Source organism: Piliocolobus tephrosceles, chromosome 2 (genome assembly GCF_002776525.5).
Source record: "Piliocolobus tephrosceles isolate RC106 chromosome 2, ASM277652v3, whole genome shotgun sequence".
In the NCBI taxonomy this organism is placed as follows: Eukaryota; Metazoa; Chordata; class Mammalia; order Primates; family Cercopithecidae; genus Piliocolobus; species Piliocolobus tephrosceles.
The window spans coordinates 28153129-28176786 of NC_045435.1; the positions used below are offsets into that span (position 1 = coordinate 28153129).

The window sequence follows — 23658 nt, forward strand, 5'->3', positions numbered from 1 at the left end:
AAAAAAAAATATCTCCCTTGAATTAGTCAAACGGAGGCACAACAGTTTCAGGATGAAAGTTTCTGGGTGAAGTTGGGCTGGCAGCTGAACAAGTAAATGATAGCAGCTCTCAGTCCCTCGTCTCCCGTCCTGCCAGACAGTTGTTACCTCAGGGCAGTGGGAAACTGGCTTGGTTATTCCCGACAGATGGACAGTCGGTAGAACGGACCCTCCCACAGGCCCTCATCCCCTTGTGCAGCTGCCGGCCTCGTAGACAATCGGCTGTCTCCCCAGAAGAGGGAAAGAATTGTGCAGATGAGAAAGAGGCTCTCAGCGGGAGGGAGGCAGGCGGGCTTGACTGACACAGGAGAGGGCTGGCTTTTTGGAGGGCTCTTAGCAACGGCCCTGGTTGAGCCATCTCAGCCATGAGAAAATCAAATCAATGTGCCATTCTTCCAGGCGCGAGGCAGCAGCAGCAGCAGTTCAACATGAAAGGAGGCTTCCTCCCTGCCTGCTAATTACCTGCTCTTCCCGGTCTCACGGTTTCTGCCTTTGCAAAGTGCTATCGAGAAGGGGGAGGAAACGTCCGCCACCCATCCCCCTTGCTGCCTGGGGGTTCAGACTTGATTGTGAGTCCGTGTTATATCATCTCGTCTCATTGATAGGCGGGATCGAGAGGGGGGTTCCAGCCCCCCTGGACCGGCCGGAGCTTTATTCTAGAGTTACTGGCGCGTGGCTGTGCTTTTCTTTCCCGTTTGTAGGTGAAACCCCATTGGCTTCATTGGCTCCTTGATTTAAACCACGCCCGGCTTTCTGCCCGCTTTGCTGCTGCTGGGCCAGGCTGCCCAGCCATATCCCAGCCCCGTCTGCAGGGAGCCAGAGCCTGCTGCTGCTATTGTGTGGATGCCGCGCGTGTCCTCTCTTCTTTCCAGAGATGGCTAACAGGGGCCCGAGCTATGGCTTAAGCCGAGAGGTGCAGGAGAAGATCGAGCAGAAGTATGATGCGGACCTGGAGAACAAGCTGGTGGACTGGATCATCCTGCAGTGCGCAGAGGACATAGAGCACCCGTCCCCCGGCAGGGCCCATTTTCAGAAATGGTTGATGGACGGGACGGTAAGGCCGGCAGCGATCTCGGTTGCTGGGGCGGTGGGCAGGGAAACCCTCCAGGACCCTTTCTCTTAACGTAAGGCTGCGGGAAAAGCTGCTGTTGCCAAGCTCTGTGTCTCACCAGGAGGGGATGGGAATGCCTTTATTTCTTCAGGATTGGAAGATTTGGGCTCCATGCACTATTCCCTAGCTAGCCTGGGGGTTCTCCACTCACCCTAGCATCACATCTCCCTTCTGAGTTGGCAAATTCGAAGCCCTTTTGATTTTTCTAATAAGAATAGAGATAAGTATGTCCTTGTGATTTCCCCAGCCTTCCTAGTGCATCAGCTCTTCTGGGGCCATTTCTTTCCTTAGGAGAACGCGTTGGTTACACAGTAAAACAAAGGAGGGAGGAGGGGGACTAGCCACCTTCACATTCTTGTGGGAGCCATGCACCCTGGAAGTGTTCCGTGTCTGTTTGTTGAGTGGATGGGTCCTCATGAAACTGAAGGGAGTCCTTACTTGTTAACTGGCTTTCTGACCAGATGCCTGTGTGTGTTTGAGGGTTTGAGGGCCGCAGGCTCTGTGATCCAAACAAGCCCATCCTTTCCTGCAGCCTGTGATTTACTGTTACATAACTGCTATCCAGTGCTTCTGCTGGGTTGCCCAGAGCTTGGGTTTTATATATATATATCTGGGAAAAAGGTACCACATTCACTTCTTTTACACATTATTAAAATATATGAGATGAGTAAATTGCAGCCTTCTTCTTATTTGCCTTTTGATAGAAGAAATAATATTAGACTCTATCATTTGAGCTCTGCCAACCTCAGGAGCCACTAAGTCATTTCTCTTTTGAAAGTCTGGAATCACGTCCTCATCACGTCACGTCATTCCCTATCTGTAAACATTCTTTCCTTCCTCCAGAAAAAGGAAGGGAGGAACAGGGAGGGAATGGCGCTCCTGGGCTACAGGAATCTCTGTAGTAAGGAGCAGCTAGGAATGGGGTCATCTGGGTCTTTGGGGCTTAGTACAGAAGCCTGGCTACACAGCCCTGAGCCCATGCCTTCCTGGGGCCCATGACTTGCTCCTGCCCAAACTGGATGAGCAATGCCCCATGTGAGCAGGATTCGCTTCTCATTCTTGACCTGTAAATACAAACGGAAACATTGATTCTGTCTCTCCCCTCCCACTTCAGGTCCTGTGCAAGCTGATAAATAGTTTATACCCACCAGGACAAGAGCCCATACCGAAGATCTCAGAGTCAAAGATGGCTTTTAAACAGATGGAGCAAATCTCCCAGTTCCTAAAAGCTGCAGAGACCTATGGTGTCAGAACCACTGACATCTTTCAGACGGTGGATCTATGGGAAGGTAAACAGCCCTCCGGCCTTTGGGATTGTTCTTTTCTTCTTCTCTCCTTTGCCCCATCTCCTTGTAAAAACTGCTCACAGTGTTCTTCCCTGTGCCTGTTGATGTGTGTAAGATGCTCTCAGCTGTTATCCTGGGGGCACTGTTTGCCTTCCCCATTGTTATGTTCTATTAAAAGGAACTACTCTCTTCTAATGGAACATACACCCTGTGGACACAGAGGGGATCTCAGCAACTAATGTAAACAGAAGCCTCAAGCTAGAGGAAGCTAATGGTGACATACATGCCTTTTATTCCTCTTACCCCTCCCATAACAAATCACAGTTACCAGAGGAGAAGGGAGGCAGGGGGCCAGGCCAGTGTGCTTCTCGCTCAGCTGCAGCTTATAGACAAAGCCGTCTGGGGCTATTTTGTGAATCTGAGAAATAGATAGCACTCCCACCTTTTGTTAAACCGTGATCTGGGAGCTTGGTGACTACGCCTAGGACATGCATTCTGCTCACAATGTGACAAATGCTTTTTTCCTTCACATTTGTGAATTGACCTGGTGAGGAAATCTTACAAAAGCATAAAAATCAAATCACACTCCTGGACATATTTAATAATCTGCCATTACTGGGGGACATGATGTGAACAGAGACCCTGCCAGAGAATTTGGGAACTACGGTCATGGTGTCGTTAGTGTCTCCTTTAGCGAAAATGTGTATACCCAACCATGTGACTGTGTTCCTTCTCCACTAGGCCTGCCTGAGGCACCAGGAGATACCAACTAGTCAGAGCAGGACTGTCAGATTGACTCTGCTCTCACATGCTCTTTCTCGCTGGCTGTCATTAGTGGCCCAACCAACAGGATCCCCAGGGCAGTGACCCAAATGGCTCTGTTGACAGTGAGAATGGGGTAGCTTTCCCCTGATGGAGAGACCTGGTATTTTAAAGGGTATTCAGATGACGGTTGAAATAGATCTCCAGCAGGGGACCATTCTACTACTCATCACACTATGATTTATAAAGACACAATTGCCTCCTTAATCCTCGGCGTCATGCAAAGAGTTAGCAATGCATATTTCCCTCGTAGGTGAGTGGTTAAAATCCTAAGATGCTAATTAGTTACCTTGTGGTTTGCCATTATTTAGAAATTCAGATATTCAAAACTGCAGGCCAGGCCAGTCTATGGAACTTGCTGTTGAGCCTCCAAATTCTCATGTAATTTCACAGTTGAAGTTTGATCCCTGCTTCTTAGATCAAAACTATGATGATTTTTTCCAGCTAATACAGATAGCTACTGCTTGTTGATGTTTTCCTATGCACTAGGCATTTTACAAGTGCTTTATTGCATAATGCCAGTCAATTCTGCTAACAATCCTACGAGGTAAATGTTTTTTAATTTTCCCGTTTCAAAGATGATGAAACTGAAGCTTGCCCGTGGTTACTTGTGTCCATGAGATAGCAGAGCCAGAACTCAAACCTGGGCTCTCTGACAGCAAAGAATAGAGCCTTAACTAGTCTGCCAACCCATTCTTGGGCCAGGAGGCTTAGTTTCCTTCACCTACACCGTGAGTGTGCTGTTGAGTCATAATGGTGACTAGCTGATGAGGATGAAGAGAAGGTGGGGGAGGAGGTGAGGAGGAGGAGGAGGAAGATGATTCAGGGCTCTGTGGGACAGAAGGGTGGAGAGTCAGTGTGAATGGAAGGGACCCGGATGAGTCCCCCCCACCCCCACCAAGTGCAGGAAGTGTGTAGGAGGAGGAAGAAGCCAGGAGGTCTGTGGGAGGTGAGGATTCTGAGAGCTTTCCTGTCTTCATGCTACTGAGGATGCTTTACTTGCCTCTCCCCCCCTTTTTACGAAGAACACAAAGGTAAAATGTTACTCCTCAGAGGTGCTCACAGCAAGTGTGGAGGAGTATAGGGAGAAATGGTCCCTGATGTACACAGTCAGAGGAGGTATATACCACCTGCCCCAGACCTGTGTGTTGGACTCCTCTAAAGGAAGAGGGAGGCCCGGAGGGATGAGTGTGGTTGCCTGAGCCAGGACCATGGACCAGTCAGCTCCAGGGGAACAAGACAGACACTAAGAGTCCCAGCCCTGGGGTAGAAAAGTGGGGCTTTAAAGGAAATAAGATAGCAAGTCCTCTCCAAGGGCAGCAGGATGGACAGGTAGCAGGAAGAACTGTAGGCAGGTCATGCAGTAGGTAGGGACGAACAGGAGAGCTGTCAATAGGAAAGCAGGTGCTTCGGAGTTTCCAAATGGCCCTGAGAGGGTCTGATGGCCCCCTCCATGGAATGGCAACTGAGGACCGAAGTCCAGGGAGATTTGTTATAGGTTGGAGAGGATATCTGATATTCCCCCGGATACTGTCTGAAGCTTAGGCCAATGCTGGTCACCATACAATAGGGCAGGAGGTAGAAAAGTGGGTTGCTTTGAGCAGAGAAGCAGGGAGAGGTAGGGGAAGGCTGGCAGTACTGCAGAGCAGACTGAGCAAGTGAGGCTGGGGTCCTTTCTGCAAGAATTGGTTGTCACTCATGTGTGACATAAGAAAACTGGAATCAAAGGAATGCTGCGGGGCAGGGTTGGCGCGTGTTATGTGTCTATGTGCATGTGAGGGGGTACATGTTTGTGCACACAGCTATTAGACTAGCTGTTGGCTTAGCTTAGTCCCACATTCTCCCTACTGTTCTCTACCTTGACTGTGGTTTTAATGCTGTCCTCACATATCAACTTACATTAATTCCAGATTCCCTGCACCTTGGTTGTGATGTCTGTGGCCACTGTGGCTCCAGCCCTCCTTGCCTAGGAGCTTCTTTTCCTCCTCTGCAGGTATTTCATGCCCAACAGCTCTCAGTCTCCCATCTTCCCTACTCAGTGCCTTCTCCCAAGTGAGGGCTCTGCTTGCCCACAGCTGCCCTGTGACTCTCCAGGCTGCCTGGATGTTGCAAACTTGTGAGTCTGGAGGAGCCCAGGCTTGCCAAATGCCTTCTTGTTTAGGCTTCAATCACTTCTATAGGCTGAGGCCCCAGACGTACCACCATCCTTAATCACCCCAGGTGAAATACTTCAAATAGACTGCAGGGTAATTGGAATACAAGAGTCAAGGCTTTAAAATGAAATCCAAAGCTAAATGGTTCCGAAAAACAACACAATCACAGGGACATTATAGACAAAGCTACTGAAGTCCCCCTAGGGCAGAGCTGGGGTGACCACTTGCTTTCAGTGATGGAGAAGAAGTAGGGTGGCTTAGAGGAATGGAAGGGGCCTGGGAAGTCTTCTCGTGAATAACAAAAGGTGAATGGCCTGGCAGATTACTTTTGGATTTGCCATGGGTGCCCTGGAAAGGGCAGGGGTGGGGCCATCTCAGCTGTCTAGGATTCAGAAGAAAGTACTCTGCAGGTAAGACTTCAGCATCTTTCCGTGGACAGAAAGTGGGAAAGGGAGAAAAAGCAGAGCAAGAAAGGGAAGGGTGTGTGTAAGAGAGAGAGAAAACATTTTAGAGCAAGTGAGTGTTGCGGTCTAGTAGCGGGACAGAAAGACTGCAATGCAAGCTTATCCTGGAAGGTATTACAGGAGAGTACAGGCTCCTGAGTCAGAAATTAGACTGCCTGGACAATCCTGTGCTCTACCACTTATCAATTACTTCTCTAAGCCTCGATATTCTCAGTTGCAAAGTGGGGATAATGTCTATTTCACAGGGTTGATATGGAGAGTAAATGAGATAGTTCATTAGAAGTGCTTAGCCTGGTTCATGATGATAGTAGAGGATAATAAAAGTTGGTAATGTAGAAGTTATTATGGTCATTGACTTGTCTTTTCTAAGATTAACAGAAAATAAGGGAGGGAAGAGTAAGTCTGGAAAAACACACATTCTGTCTTAGAACAAATGGACTTAGTGGCCACATACAGGAGCTGGTGGGGGTTGCCTGGATGACCATTGCCCTCTTTGACAGCTGTGGAGCCTTTACTTCATCAGCTGTTCTCTAATACGAATGACCAGACTTTAGGAGTCACTTTATTGAGAGTTTTTTCCACTTTGCGGTCATTACCCTCTTGATGTCTTTCCCTGTAATTTATTGCTTTACCAATTCCAGACATAGACAACCCCCCTACACTGGAAAGAGCATGAGTTTTGGAGTCAGGTAGATGGGTTGAAATCTCTTTTGCTACATACTAACTGTGTGACCTTGTTTAAGTTGCTTAGTTTCTCAGAGCCCCAGTTCCCTTCTTGGTGAACAGTCCTAATGCCTCTCTTTTGTAGAATTTTTGTAAGGATTAACTATGTAAAGAAGCTAGCCCAGTGCCTGGCTACTAGACACCTAATAAATGTTGGTTCCCCCCCTCCCCCACATCATTAGTCTTTCAGCAACTGATCTTTTTGGTTCATTTGTGTAACCACTTGATGTACATTGAACGTATAAAATTCTAGAATGTCAGAGCAGGTAAGACTCGCAGATCGATCAGTCTCATGGCTCTTCTTAGTAATCCTACTGAGAAGGATCCTGGACACATGATGATGTCGTGCCTGTTCCCCTCTCTTGATGACTGGGAGTTAGGGAGGCGTGGTTTACACTGAAAGTGCCTGGAGGTTCAAATATATTCTCTGGTAGGCGTCACTTTGTGTGTCATTCCTCAACAGCAAGAGTGAAGAGATATTTCACACAGCATGACAGATATCTTGGGATCTTGTAAGTAAAGTACCTGTAAGGACTTGAGACATTACAAGTGTCTGCTGCTCGAAGCCTCATTTTCCTTTTTTTTTTTTTTTTTTTTTTGGACGGAGTCTTGCTGTGCCGCCCAGGCTGGAGTGCGGTGGCGCGATCTCGGCTCACTCCGCCTCCCGGGTTCAAGCCATTCTCCTGCCTCTGCCTCCCAAGTAGCTGGGACTACAGGCACCCGCCACCGCGCCCGGCTAATTTTTTGTATTTTTAGTAGAGATGGGGTTCCATCGTGTTAGCCAGGATGGTCTTGATCTCCTGACCTCGTGAACCGCCCACCTTGGCCTCCCAAAGTGCTGGGATTACAGGCGTGAGCCACCGCGCCCGGCCTTGAAGCCTCGATTTCTATCAGAGCAGCCGTCACTGCATTTATGTCAAGTGGCTGCTGACAATTGTATTTGGTGGGTTTTTCCTTTAGCAGTGGCTCTCTAATGCCAGCATGCATCAGAATCACTAGGTAGGTTTGTTAAAGCACAGACTGCTAAACCCCAACAGCAGAGTTTCTGAGGTATTAGGTCTGAGGTGAGGCCAAGAATTTGTATTTCTTACCAATTCACAGACCATACTGATTCTGCTGGTCTGGGAACCTCATTTTAAGAGCCACCACCCAGAGCAGTGGGAGCCAGGGAGGCAAGCAACAAACATTTATAAAATCCACAGAGCAAACCCAACCTCCCCTCTGATATTTCTCCCTTGACTGTTGCAATATTTTGGTCTCCCTTCACTGGAGAATTGGAAGCTAGGCCCAAGTTATTATTCAGGGAAATAAGACATGGTTTCATATACGACTGCTTACTTTCTCTGTAAGTCCAAGAAAGATGGAAAAAGCCAGTATTCTAAGAGTTACAAGGCTGAGTCAAGACTGATACGTAATAGAAGTATAATAGCTCTGAGACAAAGAACTTTGACTGCAAGACTGATTTTTTTTGTATTAAAAGTAGAGATAGAAAGTAGAGACTGTCCAATCCAAGTTGACACACCCAGATGACTTCTCTTTTACCTTTTTTCTTTATCCTTTTCATTTACTTTTTATTTTCATAGACATACATAAGATATCTTGGAAGCAATAAAGAATTTAAGGGAACAAAATCCTTGTTAAAGTATCTTTATAGCATTAAGGATACCTGGGTTGGGGCCTTACAATGCAGAACCTCCAGTCCCACACCCCAGGAGTTATAACTTAGTAATGTGGGGTGCAGGCTCACACTTTGAATAACATTACTTTGTGATAATGTAGGAAATAGGGAGCGCTGTGTTGTCAAGTCAAGCTGTCAGTTGCTAGGTAACTCCTGCTGAAAAGGCTTGCCAGGTGAGACAGAGAAAGCTACCGTGCCATCAACTCCTTTTTTGTTTAAGACTAATATTTTCAAGCAGTTTTAGGGTCACAGCAAAATTGAGAGGAAGGTACAGGTATTTTCCATATGCCCTCTCTCCCCACAAATGCACAGTCTTCCCCATTATCAGCATCTCCCATGATAGTAGCACGGGTTGCAAGTAATCAACCTACATTGGCACATCATCCAAAATACATAGTTTACATTAGGTTCACTCTTGCTGTTATACATTCAATGCATTTGGGCAAATGTATAATGACACGTATTTATCATTGCAGTATCATATCAAGTACTGCCCTAAAAATCTTCTGTGCTTTGCCTTTTCATCCCTCCCACCCTCAACCCTGGCAACCACTGATCTTTTTACTGTCTCAAGAGTTTTGCCTTTTCCAGTATGTCGTAAAGTGGGAATCATACAGTAGGTATGCTTTTCAGATTCCACCAGCTCTTAGATAACCAGACTTTATCTCATTTCTGCTATCCCTCCTTCCAGAAAATGACCAACACTTAGCTGATCCTTCTTTGAGGAATGTTTTTCTTTTCTTGGAAGAATGGCCTGGAGCAGTGGCTTTCCAGCTCACCCGAGGAGCCCCAGCAATCTACCAAAGCACGCAGGGTGGCTGTCAGGGAGCAAAGCCATTCCAAGCTGCAGGACTCTGGGCTGACTTCCAACTTGGAACAGAGTTCTCTAATTATCGCTTTTACTTTTGACTTTGTGGAAGATATCTCTGAAGAAAGGAGTTATTGCTTAACAAATATTATTTAGTACTTACCACATGGCAGACATGGGGATGTTTTTAAACATTGAAAACCAAAGCTTTAGAGTAGTATCTGCCTGTCCATCTGGCTGCCTCAGAATCATCTCAGGAGACTGCCCCAGAATCTGAACATTTAAGATTCTCGGGTAATCCTGAAGATCAGTTTAGCTTGCAGATCACCAGGCAACACCTATAACTCTCAAACTTGCCTGACGATAAGAATCACCCGGGAAGCTTATTAAAAATATGGACTCCCAGAACTTACCAAACCATTCTCTCAGGAGAATGACCTCAAAATGCATATTTTAAAAGAGATGCGCCCCGCCCCCCGCCGCCGGCCAACTCCCATAAATAATCCAAGAAGCTTGGGAAACGCTGCTCTGAAGCAGGCTGTGTATGGCCATTTTTTGTACTTGCACAATTTTGAAGGCTTCGTCATTAGGCAGATATGACGCTTGGTTGTGATATGACTAGTTTAGCTTTTCTTGTTTTTAAATTTATTTCATTTATCTTATTGTTATTTAGAGACAGGGGTTCCCTCTGTTGCCCAGTCTGGAGTGCAGTGGTGCAATCGTAGGTCACTGCAGCCTGAAACTCCTGGGCTCAAGCAGTCCTCCTGCCTCAGCCTCCCAAAGTGTTGAAATTACTGGTGTGAGCCACTGTGCCCAGCCTTTCGTTGTTTTATACTTGGTGCACATCACAGAGCTTCCTTAACCTCAGTGCTTTTTTATGCACTTAAATTTTTGATCCCCCAGTTGCAGAAATCAGCTTCTACAAGTGGCCCTGACTCCTTCTGTGTGCCACTCTCATCCAATGGTACTTGATCTGGGCTTCTGAACTGGCAAAGCAAGAGAGGGAAGGCTGGAAAAAGGCCCTTTTCCCATCTTGTCGGTCCAAGAGTGCTGAAATTAGGAAATATAACAAGACTAACATAACAAGAAAATAAGCTAGATGTGAACTGGTTCCAGAAGGCAGATTTCTGGTCATAATGTTATTTAGAATCTTGGCAATCATTAACTTAGTGTACTAGTCCATTTTTGTTGCTTTAAAGGAATATTTGAGACTGGGTAATTTATAAGGAGGTTTTATTTTAGCTCATGGTTCTGCAGACTGGACAGGAAGTGTGGTGCTGGCACCTGCTTCTGGCAAGGGCCTCAGGAAGCTTACAATCATGGTGGAAGGTGAAGGGGAGCCAGTATGTCACATGGTAAGAGAGGGAGCAAGAAACAGAAGGTAAAGGTGCCAAGCTCTTAAACAGCCAGATCTTGTGTGAACTCATACATAAGAACTCATTCATTATCATGAGGTCAGCACCAAGCCATTCATGAAGGATCTGCCCTCATGACCCAAATACCTCCTACTATGCCCACCCCCCACACTGGAGGTCACGTTTCAACATGAGATTTGGAGAGGACAAAACGTCCAAACGATACCACTCGGGCAGAACATCAGTAGTGAGGCCCTCACTGCTTTTCTTTGTTTCAGTCTTGTTTGGATGAAGACATAGAGAAACCCAGACAAAAACAAAGACTTATGGACATTGGGGTTGGTGACCTTGATTCTATAGGGTCTGAAATCTGTGCTCCAGTTTTATCCCCCTCAGTGTGTCTCCTCTGGCCTGGCACAAAACAGCCATTGTGACCCTTTCAGATCATCCCTAATTGCTGGTTCCTACTGAGGAATGTGCTTCCTCATCCAGCCTGCAATGGGCGCCATGGGAGATGGCGGCGTGGCATGGTGGATTGTTCAAGGGCTTCGCATTCAGACAGGTCTGATCTAGAGCTGGGCTCTATTAACTGATTGGGTGACTCTGGGCATGTTAATTAACCTCTTTGAATTAGTTTTCTCATCCACACATGAGGAGGAATAATCCCAACTCCATGAGGTTGAGATGATATATACAGTGTCTACCCTATAATTTATATAAAATATCTTGCTTTGGAAAGTTTCTTAAGGAAAAAATTCCAATTTCTTGCTGTCAAATAATGCCTGCTTCCCTAGTGGCTCCTTCCTCAAGTGTAATCACTTCCTTTTCCACTCCCCTGGGATGAGGGTGGGTTGTATTGGTAGTTCTAGGCTCCTGGATATTTTATCCTAGCCTGCAACTTAGTTCCCTTTGTCCTTTCTGGGTTCATGTAGTGGTCTATACAAGAAGTGTTATATATAACACTTATTATAAGTGTTAGTTCTTATAAGTTCTTATATATAGTCTTATATTTAAGAAGTGTTGTATAGACTACTACATGAACCCAGAAAGGACAAAGGGAACTAAGTGTTGGGAATTTTCTAGATGCAGGGATACCAGGGATGAACTAGCTACTTGTGAAGGAGTCTGGTTCTATGGTTTAATAAGACTTTGCTTCTTCACCCATTGCTCCAGGGTAGTATCTGTGGCTGCACTGCTGGATGTCAGGCCCCACATTTTCCCAGATCCTGGACATATCAGAACAGCTCTTTCCAACCACCAGAAACAAGTATCCAGGGTGCTCTTTGTAAAGAGTAGAGATGAGTGATATAACCTAACCTAAGCCTTCCTTTGCTCAATCATTTCTCTAGGTTCCCTTTAATAGCTTGCTGCTTAAGAGCAAGTCGTCTCCCTATCTCTTCACAGAATGAGCCTTCAGAAATCATTACCACATTTATATTTTTTTAAAAGTGTCCCATTATATGGTGACAATTACAGAAATGCTTTCACCTGTGGAAGAGTCATTCTAACAACCATTTCTGTGTTTCTTCTTAGTTCTGAATAATCCTTATGCCCTCTCCCTTCCGTCTGCTTCTGAAATACTTCATTCTCCACCTCCCCAGTTATTCCTTGAGTCCGGGGGACTATCCATTGACAGCATTTTATCCTTGTGTTCACCACCCAGTCCCACAGGGCCTCAGGATTCAGGCAATCACCCTGTGGTTAATGTGAAGGTGGGGGCGCAGGGGAGAGAGAGAGGATCAGCTTTCTCTCCCTCCTCTTCGAATAAATGAAGATCCTGAACTGGAGTGCCTCTGAAGGCCTTAATTGTTTATTTTATTACAGTTCATACTCCGTTCTCACTTTCCATCTGCCTTTCCCCTGTAATTCTGTATTCCCCAGAGACTGAGCTGCAGCAGCGGGGCCAAAAAACTGCAGATGATTCACCAGGTCTAAAGAGGGCCTTAATATTTGCCCTTAACTTTCGTAGTCCCCCACCAGGTTAGATGCTGCCTTCCCTTCTGACCTTATGCTTTCTAGCTTTTGTATTCCACACTGGTGCCTTGCATGGACTTTTGATCTGATTCTAAATTGCAGGCCACCCCCACAGTAGCATCGTCTCAGTCTAGGGCATGTCAGTCAGCTGGAAGAGAAGAAAGGAGAAAGGATGGGAGGAAAGGCTGACTTGTAGGGCCCAGCTGCTTTCTCCACGGGTTAATGGTCACTGGGCTTCTTAGGTAACGGGGCTCCCCATCCCACTGTGCAGGGGCCACACCGCACATCCCTCTCCCTTGCTCTCCTCCCTGTCACACACAAGCCAGTTGTTTATTGGCTCCATTTAGCTCTTTTCAAGCAGCACAAAATAAAGGGCCTATCACTTGTGTCACATTGAGTGCTTTCTGTGTTGATTTACTGTTCTTCATTTGCCAGACCTCTGGCCCAAAGAGCAAAGCAAATACTCAATTTGATGCACATGGATGATTTTATTTATACAGCAACTATGAATGGATTAGAAACTTGGTATCTCTGGTATGTACCATATAGAGAATAATGAACCAGGTTACCTTTTGTTCCTTTCTGAGAAGTTTGGGTATGGTTGTCTTAGGGCCACTTTGGGAGGTGTTTGACAGCACTGCCCCCTTGAATGTGGTCACCCGCAGCCTTCTATCAGAACTTCCCTCCTGGGTGTCCAGCTGTATCCTTCCAGCATTCCTTGGCTCTGACACGTGCTTAGCTTTAATCTCTTTGTTGGTTTCCAGGGAAGGACATGGCAGCTGTGCAGAGGACCCTGATGGCTTTAGGCAGTGTTGCAGTCACCAAGGATGATGGCTGCTATCGGGGAGAGCCATCCTGGTTTCACAGGTAAAAGTCTCTTCCTTGCTCCCTGGCCCACAAGGTGATTTTAACCAGAGGGAGGGTCTGAAGCCTTGGAACTCTACAGAGGCTTTATGTACAAAGCCTCAGGACCAAGCACTGCTGTCTCCACAGCTGAGTTTCCCCAAAGCAATGAAAGACTGATGCGTCTGTACAGGCCAGTAACCTAGCCAGAGCAGATGGTTGGGCCTTTTCTATGACACCTGCATCCTCCAGCTCCACTCAGGTTGTGTTTCTCCTGAGGCTCAGCAGGACTGGATGGCCTTTCTTGAAGGCCATGTCTGAACTTGGTTTTATTATTACTTCGGCCAGCTCTGAGCTTTCTTCCCTCCCTCCTTCCCTCCTTCCCTCCTTCCCTCTTTCCCTCCTTCCTTCCTTCCTTCCTTCCTTCCTTCCTTCCTTCCTTCCTTCCTTCCTTCTTTTGTTTGTGTACTTAATAAAGGGTAAATCTGTCCTGTTTGTCTGGCACAGTCATGGTTAACATCTCTGTTGTCCCAGTGTATTTATTAACAGAACTCTCTTTCACTCTCAACAGCATCCTAGTCTGGATGACAAATTACATGGTTATCTCTCAGTAAAGGGCCTTTTCTTCAAGTGATTTTTCTTTTCTTTTCTTTTTTTTTTTTGCAGAGGGTAGGGTAGGCAGGAAGCTTAAACTGGATAACTCAGTTGTAGAAGAGTGCCCTGTGGCAAATAATTTTTCATTTCCATGATCCCCTTTTCTTCTCCTTGACAGTTATTTCAAAAAAAAAGTTACCAGCTTATGTCATCTTAAAGAACACTTGCCCTGAAAACCTCTGAGATATTGGCCATTTGAAACCCTGGTTTTAGTGTCTGTATTATTAGTGAACGACCATGTTCCATGTGGCTACACAACCACAACTGTGTACTATCTGGCTCTTTACCAAAGTTTGCAGACCTCTAATCTAGACTGAGACATTTCCCTTCATTAACTCTTCGGCCCCTTGGCTCTAAAATGGTCTATTCATCTTGGCCCTATACAGGGAAAGTGGGGGTGGGATTAATGATGTGCTTTGTAAGAGAACCAATTTTAATTTTCACAAAGGCCTGAGGTAGCTGTGAGAGAAAGGGTAAGAAGAAGCAGGCTTCCTCTTAGAGGTCTGAGATGGCCTAAAGTGGTGGGGGAAGAAGGGAGAGTGGAGAGAAAGAAAAACGAGGAAAGCGGAGAGTGAATTCCCCAGAGAGGCAGCCACTGATTCTGCCCTCCTCTTTGCTGGAATTCTGGAAAACACCTGGGCTTCTAAAAGATAGGGAGCTCATGCATTATGGTGGGCCACAGCTCAGGCTAGGGCCGGAGATAGCTCAGAGTAGGTCCACGGCTGAGGTAGGTCCACAGTGCAGGGTAGGACCATAGCTCAGGGTAGGGCCATAGATGGCTGAGGGTAGGGCCATAGCTCATAACCACGGCTCAGGGTAGGACCTGCTGATCTATTTGGGGACCCCCAGGAGAGACTGTCTAATTGCATAGCTTGAAAAGGATTGGAAAACTGTCATAATGACATTATTCCCTCTCACTTTCCTTGTCCAGGAAAGCTCAGCAGAATCGGAGAGGCTTTTCCGAGGAGCAGCTTCGCCAGGGACAGAACGTAATAGGCCTGCAGATGGGCAGCAACAAGGGAGCCTCCCAGGCTGGCATGACAGGGTACGGGATGCCCAGGCAGATCATGTAGGACGCCGCATCCTGCCCCTGGTAGAGAGGATGAATGTTCCACATCATGGTCTCTACGAAAAAGAAATAGTTAGTCACCTTCTGACCTTCTCCTTTTTCTCAAAGCCTTCTGTCCCTGGTTTTTGCAAGTGCTGCATTTCTGCCGAGAATCCGCGTTGCCTACTGCTGCCACCTCCTGTTCATTTAGAACTATGCAAAGACTCCGCTTCCCTTTTCCTGAGCTCCTCGGGCCCAAAGTCTCTGTTTGATTATTTATTTATTTATTTATTTGCCAAAAATTCTCCTCTTCAACTTACAGAATGCACCTAATAAAGTAATTAGTCTTGTGTCTTACAGTGTAAAGTTCATTCTTTCTCTTAGGGACTCCGGAGTCCGGACTGGTTTTCTTCCATTCAAAGGCCAGAAAGATGGAACTAAGCTTAAGCTGCAGCTGAGAAACATAGGTTAGCTATGAGGATGCTCTGGCAAGATTATCAGGTTTATCTTGGCAATTGGAGTAGAAAGTTTAGGAGTCATTTCGCCCACTCTGAGAGCCTAGAGCCGTGAGTTCAAGAACAAAGTCTTTGACCCCCACAATTTTTGAGCGTGTACTTTGTGCTTATTATGCTAGACCTGTAGAGGACACAGGAAAGACTGAGACAAAGCCCTGGTTCTTGAGAAGCTCTTGTATACGTGCCAGGAAGTATCTGTTGAATGGATGGAAGGAAGAATGGATGGGTGGGTGGTTTTATTGAATGGATGGGTGGGTAGATGACTGAATGAATGAGCAGTTTTCACTTCTCTAGCATTCATCTTCCTCTTACAGACCAGACCCTAGGTCCGATGCTGACATTTATACAGTTTTTTTTCATCATCCAGGAGTTATAGACAATGTAGTTTGCTCTCTTAAAGTCATTTAAAGGGTCTAAACCCCTAAAACCCTAGGATGGTGCCTGGGACTGAGATTTGCCTAAGATGAATAGGTTTTTGAGATTTTTTTCCCCATGGATAGAAAACATCAAAAGGTCAAAAAAGCCTGGGGATTATTGGTTCATCTTATTCTTTCTTACCAGTAGAAACAAACCAGAAAAAAAGACAAAAAACAAGTGATACATCTAGTAAGAGAAGAAATCAGGTATTTTATCCACATCATGAATAATAAGAAAAAGATAAAATAGATGAAAGTATAGACATTGCCACACTCTAAATGTTTGGATTTTTAGTTCCTTGTACTGTGTTATCTCTTTGTTCTCTGCAGTTCTAGGTTTACCCAGAGGTTCCTATGGGATCCCTGTGGGGGCAGGGCTGCTAAGGAGGCAGAACCCCGGGCCTCCACTACTGCTTCAACCACAGCAGCTCTGATATATCTACATTATGTATTGGGATTCAACATAACATTTTAAAAAGACCTTTAATGTAAAAGAAAAAAGGAAAAACCATTATCCTAAAGAAAATTGGCCTGTGGGTCACCTAAACTGTTTACTGTACCTGCTAGAAGTTCTAGTGACCCTTTGACAGCCGCTGGTGAACTGCCTGTTCCCAGAAAGGTGTCTCCCAGCCATGGCAGCTGAATTATTTCCTGAAACCTTACCTTGGAGTTGCCACAAAAGTAAGAGAAGGAGGCCAATGGATCCCAAAGTGAAATAAAACTCGGAGGAAAGTCCTGGAGAACGAGAAGGTGTCTAGGTCCGTGTTTGGGATTGGGGGTAGGGACCCCGGAGAGCTAGCCTCCATCAGGAAGCAGATGGATTGGGAGAGAACTTTCAGGACGTGCCCTGTTCTGGGCTCCCACATTGCCCTAGCCGTACAGTGACACAGAGGGGCGAGAAAACAGCAAAATCAGTTCAGAGCCAGCAGGAAGCAGGTTGCTAAGTTCAGGGCTGTGCTGGAGCCCAGCTGGAGTAAGGAGCAGGTAAAAAGAGCACCGGTAGACTTGCCAGAACCTGGGCATTTCTCCTTCCAACATGTTGCAACCCCCACATGGAGACTCCCATCCCTTCAGTCCTATCTAATAATTGCAACCTAGAGCTGAGGCTCTTGAAAATATTTGAGGCCCTAGAGCAGAGGTTTACCCTGAGTGGTGGCAATTAAGGTACAGAATGAGAATCCAGTGTGTAGTTCCAAAGAATATCTGTCTCGATATATTTTCCCAAAAGTCACCAGAAGTGATCCATGCTGAAGCCTGAGATTATTTTTCTCTCTTTTCCCACTTTGCATTTGCAGTCAAGTAGTAGAATCTTGGTTTTTATTTGCAGACATTCTGCCATTTTAGTTATCATTCGCAGAAAGCTTTAATGGCATAACAGACTGCAGCACTACTGTAGATAATAAATATAATGGGCATGGCCTCAAATGAGCAAAACTGCTAATTTAATCAGTCATTGAAACTGAAACAATTCTGTTGGCTATGAATCTTTCACTGCTATGGTAACTGTAAAGCACAAAGATAAAATTTTAAATTGTAGTAGCATTATTGGCAGAAATCAGCACATCATTCTTGTGAGTCCTTTTAAAGCCTATTTCCCTTGGACATTTTAGAAGTGAAATTTCCACACTTAAACAGGCCAAGGTCAACTTCTTGAATAATGTAGACTCCAGGCCATCTTTCACATGGGCTTTGTAATGCCCTCACACTGTGCATGTGATAAACAAGCTTAAGGTCACTACACCCTCTGAGTCAGCTCATGGTCTCTGCTCCCAAAACTGTTTGAGAACCATTTCAAATGGTAGGTGCCAATTCTTGATAGTTTGTTTATGCATTTCAGCTACAGGAAATAATGTAATAGCTTGATTGGATCCAAAGTATAGTCAAGTCTATTTTTCAAAAGAGCAATCTTCCTTCTTTCTTAAATTACAGACCCACTTAGCATGCTATGTACTTTTTCCCAATTGCAGGCAGTGGTGACTGAGTGAGAGTAAACTCTGAATAGTCATTATGCAAACCCTGTGTTAGTAATACACCTACTGTGCTATTAAAACCACTGGCTAGGGGGCCAAATGAGAAGGATTCTTCTGGGCCTCTGGTACTCAATTTTTCTCCATGTGATGATAACATGCTGCAAATTGCAGAAATAAAAATTTTCTTTTTTTTTTTTCACTCCTCTCAGCTCCTACCTAGAAATGGGAATTTTCATGTCGAAACAGTTGTTTGCCAACATGTGCACCCAAAAAACAAAAGAAAGATAATTGCGTATTTTAAAACATTAAGCCTTTCTTCAATATATTAAGTCAAAGTTGCTTTGTATTGCAGTAAGCATTTGTGACATAATCCATAATAGATGGGTCTCTGAGGCAAAGCTCTTTGGAAAATACAGGGTGATTCTAGATGTTGGTTTGTGCCTGCTTTATTATTTTGCTGCTGCTTTATTAATAACACAGATCTTAATTAATGTTTATCATGCTTAATTTATTGACTGTCACTGTAGCTTCAAGGTATTTGTACAACGGGCCAGCAAGATAATTATTCCCTTTTACCAAATTTCAGAATAGATTTTTCCCTGGATAAAACGTTGTAAAATATTCAAACAATTTGGGAAATGTAAAGACCCTCTTTAATTCCATCCTCCAGGATAACCACAACCCACAATTTAGTGCATCTCATCCTAGCATACTAAAATACATCTGTAATCTGCATAACATATTGAGAATATCTTCATCTCTATAATCCTTTGGTAATAAATCAGTTTCTCACAGCTACAGCCTATCAGATAAACGGGCAGGGTAGATATCTTCTCAGGAAATAGGAAGATGTGACTCAATGGGGTGTCCCAACAAGACCAGATGAGGAAGCTGGTCCTTTCTACGTGGAAAGTTCTACATGGAAATGACTGAGTAATTTTTCCTTGAAAATCTGTTGAATGGATGTATTATTTTTCATTTAATTAACGCTTTATTGTTGGATTTTAAAATGTTCTCAAATTTCATCATTAAAATTAATGCTATAAGAAACATCCTTATAGCTGTATCTTTGTAATAATTACCTTAGGATAATTTCCTGGTGATAAGTATCCATTCTTGATTAACATTGTCAAGTTACCCTCCACACTACCAGTTTAGGGCCTCACCTGCCAAGTTTATGTGGCAATTTCCACACACTCTCATCAGCATTGTCACTTTTTTTAAAATTGTGAATATTTTGAAAGACACTGTCTGCATGCTAGGATGTTAGTGGAATTTGGTGTTCTTCCTGGGCAGCTGCAAAGAAATTTTATGGTGGCTGGATACCTTGCCACAAATCCCAGCATTTTTCATTTCTGCCACAGAGAACATTGGATCTGTGAGCAATTCATGCTTGTTTTATTATTTATTTATTTATTATTTGAGACAGCGTTTCGCTCTTGTCGCCTAGGCTGGAGTGCAATGGTGTGATCTCGGTTCACTGTAACCTCCGCCTCCCGGGTTCAAGCGATTCTCCTGCCTCAGCCTCCCAAGTAGCTGGAATTATAGGCATGTGCCACCACACCCTGATAACTTTGTATTTTTTGGTAGAGACGGGTTTCTCCATGTTGGTCAGGCTGGTCTCGAACTCCTGACCTCAGGTGATCCACCTGCCTTGGCCTCCACAAGTGCTGGAATTACAGGCATGAGCCCCCACGCCCAGCCTTATGTTTGTTAATGACTGTATGACGTGGAACTGTATGAAGTAAATAGGATTGCTAAAAACAGAAGGGTTGGCTGGTAAAAAAATTATTGAAAAATATGATACCAGAACAGAAATTACTGTTTCCAGAATTCAATTTGAATGTCTTAGACAAGAAAGCATTGCGAAATGTAATTGATTTACTACTTAGTGAAATCAAAGATCTGACATGGCTGTGAGTCTATAACATATTCTCAAAATAAATATGTCAACTTTTACAGCCCTGAGTTGAAAAGGTAAAGCTATGTTGAAGGGCAAGAATAAATCTCACTGTGGTTCAAATGAGTTTAGGGTAAATACTGTGCTACTGACCTTTGTTTTAATGAGACAGATATTGAATGGCCTTCTGGAGGAGAAAGTTAAAGATCCATTCTGGTTCCACATTCTTTTTTTTTTTTTGAGATGGTGTCTCCCTCACACTGTCGCCCAGGGCTGGAGTACTGTGGCATGATCTCAGTTCACTGCAACCTCCACCTTCCGCGCTCAAGTGATTCTCCTGCCTCAGACTCCCGAGTAACTGGGATTACAGGCGTGTGCCACCACACCTGACTGATTTTTTGTATTTTTAATAGAGATGGGGTTCTACCATGTTGGCCAGGCTGATCTTTAACCCCAACCTCCAGTGATCTGCCTGCCTGTCCTCCCAAAGTGTTGGGATTACAGGCGTGAGCCAGCATGCCCTGCCTGGTTCCATATTTTTGAATCAATAATTCTTTGGGAGAACATTGCATCAGTCTTATCATAGATGAGCTTAGCTCACATAGATTGCACAATAAGGAACTCTGCCTTATGAAAAAATTTCTTATGGAGAAATTCCATTTCAGAACAAACAAAAGGGAAAAAAATAATGACCTGTGGGAATTTCACTTGATAGAAATTGCCTTAGTCCGTTTGGGCTACTATAACAAAATACCTTAGACTGGGTAATTTATAAATATTAAAAATGTATTTCCCATAGTTTTGGAGGCTGACAAGTCCAGGATCAAAAAAACAAACACATGTGCTGTTTGGTAAGGGCTTGTCCTCTGTTTGTAAGATGGCACCTTGGTGCTGTGTCCTTCAGTGGGGACAAATACTGTGTCCTAACATGGCAGAAGAAACGAAAGGCCTAGGCAGCTCTCTGAAGCCCCTTTTATAAGAGCATTAACCCCATTAATGAGCACAGAACCTTCATTGCCTAATCATCACACAAGGCCTAATACTTTTTAATACCATCACCTTGGGGGTTTGAGTTCCAATATATGAATTTTGGAGGAACATGTACATTCAAACTATAGCAGGTGTTTAACACCCACTAAGTGTCAGGCACTCTATATAATTCACAACCTTTAATACTTATAACAACCCTGTAAGGTGAGTATTTATGTGATTTTCCAGATAAGGAAAGTGAGGTATAGAGAGGCTAAGGAATTGTCCAAGGGTCCACAGATAGTATGAGGAAGAACTGAAATTTGGACTCTGGCATTGATTCCAAAGCCTTCTGAATTTGACACTACAGTGCCCCCTTCCACATCCTAGACACAGTGCTAGGCTCTGGTGGATACATGAGTGAAGACACGGTCCGTGTACTGAGTTAACACCTACTCTTTCCCAGTAGGAACTCGCAGTGAACAGCTTACCAGTCTATAACTCAGGAAAGTACAGATAAGTGCAGTTCTCTGGCCTGAATTCAAAATATGTATTTCTTTCCTGAGTTCAGAGCACCCTTGTGTATACAAATAACCAATATTCAAGTAGCTTGTTTTACATTTGAAAATTTAACATATGTTTCTTGATCAGAATGATTCTTGCATAGCTGTGCAGATGTCATGTAGCTTTTCTTCTTTGGGATCTTTGAATCAGGACCAGGATTAGGGTAAAATGAACGAGTTATTCTCCTTGGACACAACATTTAATTTTGAGAAGGAAAAGAGTCACCACACTCCTCTGTAGTAAAAGGAATAAAGATGGTAAAAGTAGGTCTTTGGCAATGTTGTATTCATTACTTCATAGTAATTAATAGATGTTATTAGTCGAATTAATATATGTTATGAATTTAATTAATATAACAGCCAAGACTTACTAAGCCCCTGCTCTATGTCGGGCATCATAATACCCTCAGGGTATTTAAGGAACAGACTCTCCCTTAGCTGATGTAGGTCACTCATAAGAAGAGTCAGGGCCAGGCGCAGTGACTTTTGCCTGTAATCCCAGCACTTTGGGAGGCTGAGGCAGGTGGATCACCTGAAGCCAGGAGTTTGAGTTTGAGACCTGCCTGGCCAACACGGTAGAACCCTGTCTCTACTGAAAATACAAAAACTAGCCTGGTGTGGTGCCGGGTGCCTGTACCCCCAGCTACTCGGGAGGCTGAGGCAGGAGACTCTCTTGAATCTAGGAGGCAGAGGTTGCAGTGAGCCGAGATCATCTCACTGCACTCCAGCCTGTGCAACAGAGTGAGGTTCTGTCTCAAAAAAAAAAAAAAAAAAAAGAAGAAGAGTCAGCACAGCCCCTCTAACTGTGCAGTCATGCCTCACGACTTTGGATTACTGTGAAGGAGAATGATTCTCACAGTGTGATACCAGCCCTGCGGAAAGATTCCATCCTTCACTGATTTGTTGAAACACTAAGGCATTTTATCAGTGAATCTGAAGAGCCTGTACCTCTGAGTAAGGGGATTTGGCAGCTGTGGCTAACTGTAGGCGAGTGCCATCAAGGACTTCCAGTGAGATTTAACTTATGAAAGAAGTGCAAAAATACCATTTAAGATAAAACTATTTCCAGCCCATTGGAGCAAACTGATGTACTGAATGATCACATAGCAGAGACATCCACTCGTATGCCCTTTATGCTTGATGAGACAGTGAGAGGATACCAGCAAGTATCCTCAGAAAGTCAGAGGCACTTAGCCTGCCGGGGAAGTAGTAAAATTCCACTGGAGGCTCCTGCATCCTGTTGCTAGATCCATGAACCTAATCAACCATATTTTAGAATTCTCGAAGGAGATCAGTTAGAATGCAACAGCCAGGGGACCCTCTGCTGAATTAACACCTATCTCAGATACCCCAAGGTTTTAGGTAAGCCTAATCAAATAGAGATGCCAGTGGAAATGAATAAAAATCATTTTAGTAGCTAGTGTTACATAAACAGAAACAAAACATTATATGTGTTGCCAGGAACAAAACTGAACCTACAGTTGCAAAATGAAAAGAAAACCAGTAAAAAAAAAAAGAAAAAAAAGTAAAACAGCAAAAACAAAAAAAAAAAACACTGCTCTAGCACTAGATGTCTCCTCAGTTAGGGTAGGAAAGATTGGAAAGCCAAAGCCATCTTTGGTAGAAAGGTTCTGACATGGTTTGGATGTTTGTCCCCACCAAATCCCATGTTGAAATGTAATCCCAGTGTTAAAGTTGGAGGTGGGACCTGGAGGGAGGCATGTGGATCATGGGGGCATATTCTTCATGACTGGCTTAGTGCCATCCCCTTGGTGATGAGTGAATGAATCCTCACCAGATCTAGTTGTTTGGAAGTGTGTGACACTTCCCCACCATTCTTCCTCTCGCTTCCTCTGGCCATGTAATGCACTAGCTCTCCTTTGCCTTCTGCCGTAACTGTAATCTTCCTGAGGCCCTGAACAGAAGCAGATGCTGGCACCGTGCTTTCTGTACTGCCTGGAGATCTAGGAGTCAATTAAACCTCTTTTCCTTATAAATTACCCAGTCTCAGGTATTTCGTCACAGCAACGCAAAAACGGCTTAACATAGAAATTGGTACCAAGGAGTGGGGTGTTGCTATAAAGATACCTGGTGATGTGGAAGCAACTTTGGAACTGAGTAATGTGCAGAGATTAGAAGAGTTTGGAGGTGTGAGAAGAAGATAGGAAGATGAGGAAAAGTTTGGAACTTCTTAGAGACTGGTTAAATGGTTGTGACCAAAATGCTGATAGTTATATGGACAGTGAAGTCTAGGATGATGAGGTCTCAAAAGGAAATGAGGAACTTATTGGGAACTGGAGCAAAGGTCACCCTTGCTACACCTTTGCAAATAACTTGGCCGTATTGTGTCTATGCCCTAGCCATCTG

General features: G+C 44.5%; 1 protein-coding gene across 3 annotated transcripts; it reads left to right on the forward strand.

Annotated features, from left to right (window-relative positions):
• The first annotated feature begins 232 nt into the window (after positions 1 to 232).
• On the forward strand, positions 233 to 15315 carry TAGLN3 (transgelin 3). Of its 3 annotated transcripts, none has more exons than XM_023212966.2 (5): positions 233 to 608; positions 741 to 1093; positions 2265 to 2439; positions 13178 to 13280; positions 14842 to 15315. In XM_023212966.2, the coding sequence occupies exons 2-5, from the start codon at positions 914 to 916 to the stop codon at positions 14981 to 14983; spliced, it is 600 nt and encodes a 199-aa protein (XP_023068734.1). In that variant the 5' UTR covers positions 233 to 608; positions 741 to 913; the 3' UTR covers positions 14984 to 15315. The 3 variants fall into 3 exon arrangements, with proteins under 3 accessions (XP_023068734.1, XP_023068743.1, XP_023068752.1); XM_023212975.2 differs by having other exon boundaries at positions 289 to 608; positions 820 to 1093; positions 14842 to 15310; XM_023212984.3 differs by having other exon boundaries at positions 375 to 608; positions 912 to 1093; positions 14842 to 15312.
• The last annotated feature ends 8343 nt before the right edge of the window (positions 15316 to 23658 follow it).

Excerpts from the sequence above, each read along its gene's own strand:
- TAGLN3 (XM_023212966.2), top strand. The coding sequence starts at position 914 with ATGGCTAACAGGGGCCCGAGCTATGGCTTAAGCCGAGAGGTGCAGGAG. Across the intron at positions 1,094-2,264 it reads AATGGTTGATGGACGGGACG|GTCCTGTGCAAGCTGATAAA; the intron begins GTAAGGCCGGCA and ends CTCCCACTTCAG. Across the intron at positions 2,440-13,177 it reads GACGGTGGATCTATGGGAAG|GGAAGGACATGGCAGCTGTG; the intron begins GTAAACAGCCCT and ends GTTGGTTTCCAG.